At 31.2% G+C, this 11,226-nt stretch overlaps 1 protein-coding gene across 1 annotated transcript; it reads right to left on the minus strand.

Annotated features, from left to right (window-relative positions):
- Positions 1–1,268: 1,268 nt before the first annotated feature.
- On the minus strand, positions 1,269–11,226 carry LOC112096098 (disease resistance protein SUMM2-like). Its single transcript, XM_024178912.1, is given in 8 exon segments — positions 1,269–1,623; positions 1,829–1,857; positions 1,860–2,607; positions 3,167–6,007; positions 6,092–6,188; positions 7,149–7,224; positions 11,029–11,104; positions 11,192–11,226. Coding segments are annotated over 4 exon segments (3,870 nt in total). The 5' UTR covers positions 5,999–6,007; positions 6,092–6,188; positions 7,149–7,224; positions 11,029–11,104; positions 11,192–11,226; the 3' UTR covers positions 1,269–1,362.

Consider the following 11,226-nt stretch of genomic DNA (forward strand, 5'->3'; position numbering starts at 1 on the left):
TGCCCAATCAATCTAATAGTGTAATTCAATTTCATAATTAAAAAAGGTAAATTTATTATATTAAATTTAAATTTATTCATAAATGCCCAAAGTAAAAAATGCCCTTAAATTCAAGGGTAAAATAACATTTTATTTAAATTCTATAAATTATTCTAACAATGTTAACATTTTGGTGGTCGGTTAAAATAAGTTACAAACTTAAAATAGAAAATCAAATAAATTCAAAATTTCAAACTATTTAGATTAAATTTAGGATATATGGTTAATAATTTTTCCATGTCTTTTTACATTGGTTGATATAAATTACAAACTTAAAATAGAAAATCAAATAAATTTATATTTTCAAACTATTTAGGACAAACTTAGGGTATATGATTAATAATTTTCTTTTATCTTTTTACGTTAAATTGAGTTTCAAAGGTAAAATGGTCAATTTATTATAATTTTGTTAATTTTTTAGTGGAAGCAAACGATATAATAGACGAATGATATAAATTGTAAAATTAAGGTGCATGAATGATACAACTTTAAAGTATTGTAGTAATTTTAATAATAGAACAATTTAAGGATGGATTGGCAATAATTTAAACTTTAATGAAGCAGCTAAAAACAATTTTTAACAAAGAAAAATAATTGAAATGCTTTAAGAAAAATAAAGGAAATTAAATATCTTTATAAAAACATAATTGAGTAAAATCATTTTACAAAATGCTATTTCAAATGCACATTCCACAAGCCAAGAACGGGTGGTTAACAAAAATCTCACTTTTGCATAATCCAAAAATAACCAATACTAATCACATAAAAAATAAAAATTATTATTGTCATGACACACTTTCTTCGCCGTCTAGAAAGGTAGAACATTTTGAAGTTCCTCGATACAAAATGCGTGCTACTACTAAATTAGCCCAATTAATGCCCATCGAAAAGGCCATCAATTTAGCCAGCAATTTTGTCAAAATTTCAACAATTGAAGAAATCTTGAGATGCATACAACAAAGTCTTGAAACTTTAGTCTTCACAATTTGAGCACGCACTAAATATTAACCATCCATCTACAGAGCAAGTATAGAACAAAGCTTGTTAGCTTCTTGCGCGAACTGAACACGCTGAACAAAGCTTTTTTTTTTTATGGATTTTTGGACATGCAACTCAGAGTTTATATCATAGAGCTACACTTTTTGGAGTAAGTGCTGACTCCAGCAAAAAAGAAACAAAAGAATTGAAATTAATGGAGAAACAGAGATAGCAGGAGAGACGGAGAGAGAGAAGAAGAAATATTTGCCAGTTTTTTATTCTCACTTTTTGACCTCTTGCCCTTTTTTAAATATCCTCTTTTATCCCACAACAATACAAGCGTAACTAACTAACTACAACATAATTAACAAAACAAATAGTCACAACAAAATAACCAAAATCACAGCTGTCACTCTTGAAGTATGTGGGTGCCCTGCGCATACGAGATAGACCTTTGATGGGCTCCTCGACCAGCTGGGTTTCTTCCTCTGTTTCAAGTGTTGATTTGTCATTAGTCTCGAGCAAAGTTGTATCATTTATGTTCGCTGCCATCTTTTTCTTCGCTGGCGTCTTCATTGGCATCTCCTCCTCTGTAGTTTGCTGTGCCTATGTATCCAACCAATAAATTGGGCATTAAATACGAATGATGAATAAAATGATTAAAAAAAAAAACAAACAGAGAAAATTATAATATAACACATATATATTGAAAGAGAAATTTTGATTTTAGGATAGATCAATTAGCTATCACAAACGAAAACATGAACCAACTGTGTATAGTGTCAAGTAACTAAAGTTCTCAAGAGTTGACCTGTGCTCCTGAATTCTTGGAATCATCTCTCCTTCTGAATTTGGACGAAGCTTGGGACAACGACGAACAACAACTCTATAGGATGCAGATGGAAATGGGATCTGATAACCCGCAGGCCAAAAGTTGGTGAGGTTTGGTAAACTAGACAATTTCAACTCCTGAAGTTCATTCATAACAATTTCATTGTAATCCGTGACGTCTGCTCCATCTTTATGCCAGAATACTTCTTCTAATTCAGCATTAACTTCTATCCTTAGGTAACTCAGTTTTTGAAGACTTGGAGCTACGCTGATATGAAATAGATGCTTTAGCTTGGGGCAATTAACAACTTCGATGCTTATGAGTTTTGGGAAACATACAGGTTGGAGATGATCCTCATCCTCATCCTTATCAATGATTTGCTCTAATTCACTGCAATTCCAAACATATAACCCCTTCAATTGCAACAGATTTCGAGCAAGTGTTGATGAGAGGAGATGTCTCAGCATACCGCACCCGTTTACAGATAAACTGGTAAGATTTTGCAGGTTAAAATTATGCGTAGGACCTTCATGATATAATACTTCCAGTTCTGGAAGATCTTTCAATTCCAACTCCTTCAAACATGGGAATAGTTTGTTTTCTTGTCCCTCAGCGATAATAGCTTCCACTTGAAATACCACTTGTACTCCAAGTTCTCCAATATACAATGATTCCAAATTTTTAAATCCGTGCTTCAACAGTGCTGGAATCGTGTCGCGCAAATGGGAGCATTTGCCTACTAGTAGAATTCGTAATTTCTGAGACAAATAAATAAATAACTTGATGTAATTAAAATTAGTTAGCAGCTAGGATTATCACATGATAAGTGATGAACACCGCAAAAAACAAAAACAAAAAACAAAATCCATACAAAAATATCATAATACATATGTAAACTAATAAAATAATTGAAAAATAATGGATTTAAAAAAAATGAAATTAGTTAAAAGAGTTCATGTGAAGTGATATAAATGTGACATTAGATTGTTTTAGAAAAATTATTATTCTATTAATTTATATGGCTTGATCAACTATTTAATTGAATTTGAGTAATATTATATACACTTCAGAAGTATTTGCATCAATTCTTTCTAAACCAAAATGAGATATGACTTTCATTTGAAGAATGGTTTTAGGCTCTAAAATAAAGGAATTTCCTTAAGATATTTGAGCATTATTATTATCATCACCACATCCACGATCATCATCATCTCCATCGGACCAAATAATTAATGGCTGATCATAAAATTTATTGCTAAACTATTATTTCGAGTAAAATTGAAGGAAAAGAAAAAACATAAACACAAACGAACATACCTCTTCAAGATACTGCAAATTGGCTTCAAGTTCAGTACTGATAGTCAAGTTGGGACAGTGCTGAAGGAATAAATCTTCCAATGCCGGCCAAGTTGAATAATAATTTTCTGAACAGAAGCTGATGAGTTCTGGGAGATCATAAAGTGATAATTTTCTCAATAAAGGGAGCACAATTATTGTATTTCCATCTCCTACACTTATTTCCTTTTCATTATGATCAGATTTTGCTTCGACGATACATTTCAGTCTCTCGCATCCACATACATGGAGACTTTTAAGCTGTTCCAAACTTCGAGCTTGTGACAACGTGAAGATATATGTCAACTTGTTGCACCCAAACACATACAATTCTGTAAGAGTTTGGAGACTGATCACATGTTGTGGGGGCGCCTTCCATATACACTTCAGTTCTGGTAATCGGAACATTTTTAACTCTGCTAATCTTGAGAGACTCTTTCCATGCGGCGACTTAGAGGCTTCCATTATGCATTCTAAATCTTCGCAATCGCGGACATCAAGACAAGTCAACTCATTTAAGCCCCTTTCATCTATGCTTGGCACAATATTGTAACAACCTATAATCCCACTTAAATAAAGAATTTCCAGTTCTTGATACAATGCCGAAAAAATACCGAGCGAGGTCGCCGCTTCATGAGTGCAATTCTCAATGATTAAGCTCTTTCTCTGACTACCATATTTCATTTTATCAACAACTTGTTGACCTTTACCCATGACGTACCTTTGCAATTTCGGGAATGTAAAGCCTTTTGGAAGACATACAACAGATCCGTCGGCTTGGGAGTTCAACTCATCAAGCCTAGCATTACTTTCTTCTGAACTCATCCCTTCAACCTCCCAATTTTTTATCCGACCATAAAATTCTTCTAATTTTTTTATCGTAATGGGAGAAACAGAACCGGTATCAATATATAGAAGTTTCAATTGGCGAAGTTCATCCCACAATTCTTCAGGAATTTCAATGGGAGACTTTCGGAGAAAAAGAATTTGAAGTCCCTTCAACTTTCCAAGAAAAGACGCGTCACTCACATCACATTGAATCAACTGCAAAACTCGGAGTTTTTTGTCGAGGAATCGAAGCGATTTTAGTGAAAGGACTCCACCAATTATAGTAACAACTTTCAATGCTGGCATCCCTTTAAAAAAATATTCTGGAATTTGCAATTCGTAAAAATATTCGGTGTTCTCCAATCGCAGAATATGAAGGTTAGGGCATTTCAAATCACTAGGAAGCTCTTCTTCTTTTTTATCTACGACAAAAGACATTCCCCTGCACTGTTGCAGGCCTTCTTCCACCGCCCGTTCCACCATTTCGATGCCAGTTACACTAAAAAATCTCTCCTCTTCCTCCTCCTTCGTTTTGCTTATCCATATGGCTACATCACGGACTACGTCATGCATTTTCACAGATCTGTCATTACCAGTGTCTAACAGCAATGAAGAAGCTTTGAGCTCTTTCATCGTTCCACTCAGTAGGCTTCTGGTGTTCTCTATTGACTCAGCTTGATACCAAGTCAACCCTACTGCATATCCAACCAAATCATCCAAATCTATCTCATAATCCTCTGGAAACAAAGAACACAACAAGAAGCACGACCTGGAATCCTCACCATTCAAATAATCGTAACTAAATTTGAGACAACCGTAAACATCTCGGTTCTCCATATCAATACCTTCTATTGCATAGAGTTTTGCAGCCTTTAGGTTATGTAGAGCTAGATTCCATTCATGAAATCCTTTTCCTCTTAGTGCACTTCCAACAGCTTCAATGGCTAAAGGCAGCCCGCTACATTGGCCAGCAACATCTTTGGAAACATCATTCAAGGTGGAGTCATTTGCATCAATGCCGGCATTTTTTTGCAGTAAAGCCAACCCTTCTTCTGCCGTTAGTGTACCCAGTTGAATCTGCGGGTCACAACGCATGCTTTTACAAACTGACTGCAGGCGAGTGGTTAGAAGGATTTTACAAAGATTGTCGCTATCACCAACAGGAATACCTAATTTTTCCTTCAAGTCGAGAGCATTCCAGACATCATCGATGATTATGAAGATCTTGGTGCTTTTACTGTCAGAAAACATCGAGCGCAATCGGTCTACTCCATGGTTTTCATCTTCCTGTTTTAATTCCCAACCTAACGACTTCATCAGCTCGTTTCGAACATTTATTATGTTTGGATGCCGAGATATAGTGGCTATCCCCACCTTATCGAAAATGTTTTTTTGCCGAAGTTGATTGCCCACAAATTTTGCCAGGGTTGTCTTTCCTACACCACCGAGACCATACAATCCCACCATCTTTGTGCTCTCTTTTTTCAGTGCGTCAATGATCTGATTGCAAGCTGATTCTCTGGTCTCGAAAGTAGAAGTAAAATGACTTGGCAAACTTAATTTTCTCTCTAATGGTAGAGGTTTAGGAAAGGCAACTGTTTCGAATTGGCTGCAGTCTAGCAGATCAGACAACTTGCAAGTCTTCTCTGATGCTTTTCTGCCCAGACGATACCGGCAACACCAATTAGGACACAATCCATGAAGACTACTATCCTTTTCATCTATCTCTGCTTTCAACTTCCAAACATCGTCCAATTCTTCGACTCCATTATTCAGCCACTCCATTACATTTTCATCGACTACTATGTCGGGGCATTTTCGCAGTTCATCGTCTATTCTTGTTTTGATGCCATCTCGTGCCTTCTTCAACTTAGTTTCTTTATCCTCAAGTTCTTTAACAATGCTGTTGAAACAGAACATATAGCGAGCTTGGTCAATGGCTGCATTCACCAATAATTCTTCAACCTTTGATTTTAAAGCTTCCATGCTATTTATCTGCAAATAACGAAGTTGGTCTCAGCACGCTATTAGCGAAACAACAAGGATTGATCACCAGACAAAATGAGAACGTTTAATTACCTTTTTCTGTACTGTGAATGCCCGTCTAGTAACACCAGCTTTGACCAATAAGAGCAAAATGCAGAGGCGGGGCCTTAAGAGTTTCGGTGGCCTTTAGCTGCAAAACGGCAGATGACAAATAAGGTAAACGTTCCCAGCAAACGTGATTTACGGTGAATTATATTCAAATTAGATTATTTTAAAAGTTGGTAAATTATTTATCACTCTATCTTAATGATATCTTATTTGGGATGGTAAAGATTGGGGTAAATTCCCTTTTATTCTCACATGTTTATAGTATTTATATTTTTATAAATTACCTAAAACATCCATGTAACTTACTTTTATAGCTATTGAGCATATCATTTCAAATATAAAATACTATTTCTGTCTAATATAAATTAAAAATCAAACAAATCTATCATGCAATAAATGAAAAGTAAAGAATATTAATTAGGTTTTAATGGAAACAAATATAAAACATAAAGGTTTTGAGTAACTTTTGTGATTTTTTTTTTAATGTTCAATTTAGAATTGAATAATTTGCATAATGAAATTTTGAGGTTTCTATAATTTATATGAAGATAAACTGCAAAATAAGTTTATATGCCGAAATTAAAATAGTTATATATTAGCAATCATATAATTATCAAAACATTTAATAAGACTTATTTAAAAATTGGCCAATTGTGTTTCATGAGGAAAACAGAGAGCATTATGGACTTATATTGGGTCTTGGGATTGAAAAACTAAGGGTAAGGGGCCGGGAGGTAGGACGGTAGGAAAATTATTATTATTATTTTTTTAAATATGGTCAACAATACTGACTTGGAGGTGATTGCCGTTAATAAATTATCTTTAACTTAAGAATTAATACAAACAAATGGCAAGAATAATATAATGAAAATTAATGTAATAAAAAATTGCATTAAAAGACTTAGAACTTAAAATTCTCGACCATTTTATCTGTGTATGTTTTTAATCCAACGTGCAAAATTGGCAAAAAACAAAGTAATACAGCCATTAAAAGTAAAACAAACATCTAGTTAAGAGCCTATGAAACAATAAGATCTCATACCTTTTTCGTTATAGATCCTAATTACTGATGAAAGCTCTAATTAAGAGAGTCGCACAAGTTCAGAGAAAATTAAAAGCTGCATCCAGCAATGTAAATAAACATCAGATCAAAACAACATAAGCATATATCTAGCTAACTAAACATCATCTATAACTCCTTGTTCTCTGTCAAATCTTTCATTCTTAGGTTAAAAAAAAAAATTGAAATAATAACTATTAAGTGATATAGGAAGCAGAGGTAATGTACCCAGACATGACAGATCTGTGACTTCAAGAGTATGAAAAATCATTGAAACTTTGGGAGAAAGGTCTGAGTCATGAGTCATGTTTCACAAGTTGCCATTGACTTCGTGGGTTGCTTTTATTTATTATTATTATTTTTTCAAATTCTATATCAGTGAGAATTGAAATGTGGAAAGTGAAATGATACACATGCCTTATCATCTATCATGAGGGGTAATTTAGTAAAATTTATTTAAAATAAAAAAAAAGTTTAAAACAATTTAATAAGAAGCTTTGTGTCCAACTGTTTGTATATGGGGTGTCTCTTGGGTTCTTGAGAGAATCAGTTTAATTAAATATAAGATTTTTATTTTTCTTTTATATATTCCTCAATTCAAAATAATGCTTTTTCTGATTAAATAAATGAAAATTGACGTACAATCTGTCCTGAACACACCATTCAATTGACCGTTTATTTCCCCTTAAATTTTTAATCTCAATGAAACATAGATAAAATAGGAACCACACATCCATAAAAATACTATAGATTGAAGAAAATGAATTTTTCTTGTAAGTATTTTTGGTTCATACGAAAGAATTCTAGCAAGTTAATACAAAAGTACCATAAATTTATAGTAGTACAAGAGATTTTTTTTCATTTGCTGTTAAGAGTTTTCGAGATGCAAAAAAATGGGCGAAGGATGAAGATGAGAGAAGAAAAAATATTAAGAATAGTTTTGGCATTTTGATGGATTTTATAGAGTAAAACCTATATTTGCAAATCTGACAATTTTTAATGGGGTGTTATGAAATAAAGGTGTTTAAAGTATAAATAGGTATACCCAAAATTTAATAAAGTTCGATCATTTTCTATTATGAAAACCTATATTTGACTAGTATGATGTTAATTTTGGGGTCCAACTATAGTGTACAGTTGTATAGTACGACAGTTAGATTCAGCTATTGAATTTATCTCTAGTGATAATTAGAGGTTAAATTCAATGATCAAATATAGTTGTAGTACCATATAACTGTGGTATCATAAATTTGCCCTTAATTTTGATAAGTCATTTTTTGGTAGATTATTTTTCTGACACGCTCTCTAGTTTTGGTGAAAAAAAACTGTATAGTTTTAAGGAAAAAAAATAATAAATCAACAAAATATATTGTTGTTTTCGACAACTTCTGCGCTGTCAAGTGCGCCTGGGCATTGCCTTCTTCATGATCAGTAGCAAAACGGGCAAAGTGGATATGCTAAAAGTGATGAAAATTGAAAAGCCACACGTTATAATAGTTAAAAAGAGTAATAGAGATTCGAAGACTTCAACATCCTTTTGCAAGTGCACTCATGATAAAATTTGAAGGATTTCAGGGCTATTACCCCCTTTTTTCTTTAATCAATATTTTTAATAAAATAATATCATAATTCCCAAATAATATCCGTTTTTTTATTCAAGTTTTCATGATACCCACCTATTGGATAATTAATTTAATTATTTATTACTCTTAACTTAAAATATATAAATAAGTTAATTTTTTGTTAAATTATTTATTACTCTTATCTAATGGGTATTTTAAATAAATTGAAGTGAAGAGTATTTTAGTAAGTTAAAATAATCCATCAATATTTTTAATGTATAAATATGTTCACTTACTGAATTACTTTTGATAATAAAATATATTAATGGACCAATATGTTAAAATTTTAAAAATTAATATTTTTTTATTCTTTTAGTAAAACATAAGAGACTACATCTTTAATATCCAAATAATAACTTCTTGGTTTGGTTGGATCAATGGTTTGATCACAAAAAGACAAAAAAATAAGTATGAAACTACAATTATACTGTAACTGGACTCATTAATTTAATCATTTGTTAAATTATTTATTATTCTATCTTACCATATATCCAATGTATATAAATGTCACCTTATTTGGGGTGGTAAAGATTGGGGTAAATTGAATAATTTGTATCAGAATAATTTAGGTTTGTGTAATTTATATGAAGATAATCTGCAGAATAAGCTTATATGTCAGTTTTAAAAGAGGGATATTAGTAATCATAAATTTATCAGACTTTTTAATAAAGATTTTGTTTAAAAATTGGCCAACTGGGTTTCACGAGGAAAATAGAGGAGCATGAACGGCGGCACTTTTAATTTTTATTGTTGTTGTACAAATGAAATTTCAAAAGATTGAAAGGCTAAGGGGCCAGACGGCCAATAGGAAAAATTAATTTTATTTTTAAAGTATGGTAAACAATACTGACTTGGAGGTGATTGCCGTTAATAAATTATCTTTAACTTAAGAATTAATACAAACAAATGGCAAGAATAATATAATGAAAATTAATGTAATAAAAAATTGCATTAAAAGACTTGGAACTTAAAATTCTCGACCGTTTTATCTGTGTATGTTTTTAAGGCAAAGCTTATGTTACATTGGCAGTATGTTACAGCCATAAAGTTTTAAAGCCTTAGAAAATACAATAATTGTTAAAAAGTTCAATAAGTTCTAAAATTTTACTTTCAACCCCAAGCTGCAGCTAGACAGCAGTACTGCAATTACTTCAATTTTTTTTGAAGTTTTTCATTTTATTTTATAACAAATTTAGTACCAAATTACTCAATAATTATTTTTATTTTATTTAATTGAATCTCTAACTTATTATCTATTGAGTTTTTATTCATTATATTAATAATCTCTTACTTTAATATATCATGATTTTCAATGTTGAAATCTTTCATTAATTGTTTAACTTTATTAAATTATTTAATCAATTGATCTCTTAACTTTTTATTTTTTTATTTTTTTCATTAAAATTATTAATTTCTAATATGTTGTTTATACTTTCTATATCATTTATAAATAAATTTGGATTTTCTAATTTATTTAATAAAAATAATGACATTCAGTTTAATCGATTATTTCTCCATATCTAAATCATTGATCATATCAAAGGATTTAAATCTTCTATAGAAAAATTATTTTTGCCTATAACTAGAAGGTGGTAACTTATTGATTTTTATGTTTTGTGAAATTATTGGAGGTTTCGGTAATTTATTCATTATACTATCTTTCTAATAATTTATTAAATTCATAACATATTTATCACATATAATATCTCTTATAATTCAAGATACTAAATGTAGATTACAAAATCTATGTGACAAAATTGATGGTATGTTTTTAGGATAAAAAAATAGATTGAATATATTTGTGTGTGCGCATTAGAAGAAAAATCTTGATTATGTCACAAGAGGGACAAAAAATTATAAATACATGTGCAAAAAGACATTTAAAATTTGTGAATTTTTATGAATATGATAATGGTAAAAACTCTATAAAGTTTAAAAATAGATATAGAAGAGATGGACAACAAAACTATTTAATTATACAAAATCAATGAGAACTTATTTTAAAAAATAGTAAATATGTGATTAAAAATAAATTTTTTATAAATTACTATCACACCTATACTTGATTTTAGGTTAAAATAGTTCACCATTAGATTTAAAAATTTGTCAAAATCAATAACCCATATTTATTGATGATTTGTTACATTGTTTGTGACATAAGCTTTCCTAACGTGCAAAATTGCCATTAAAAGTAAAACAAACATGAAGCTAAAAGCCTATGAAACAATAATATCTCATACCTTCTTCCTTATATATCCTCAATTACTCCCCAAAGCTCCAGTTAGAGAGTCGCACAAGTTCGGAGAAAATTAAAAGCTGCATCCGGCAATATAAATAAACATCAGATCTAAACCACATAAACATATATCTAGCTAATTGATATAGGAAGGAGAAGTAACGTACCGAAATGAGAGCAGCTAGTTCACAGATGACAGATC

This window comes from Citrus clementina, unplaced genomic scaffold (assembly GCF_000493195.1).
Source record: "Citrus clementina cultivar Clemenules unplaced genomic scaffold, Citrus_clementina_v1.0 scaffold_8, whole genome shotgun sequence".
NCBI lineage: Eukaryota > Viridiplantae > Streptophyta > Magnoliopsida > Sapindales > Rutaceae > Citrus > Citrus x clementina.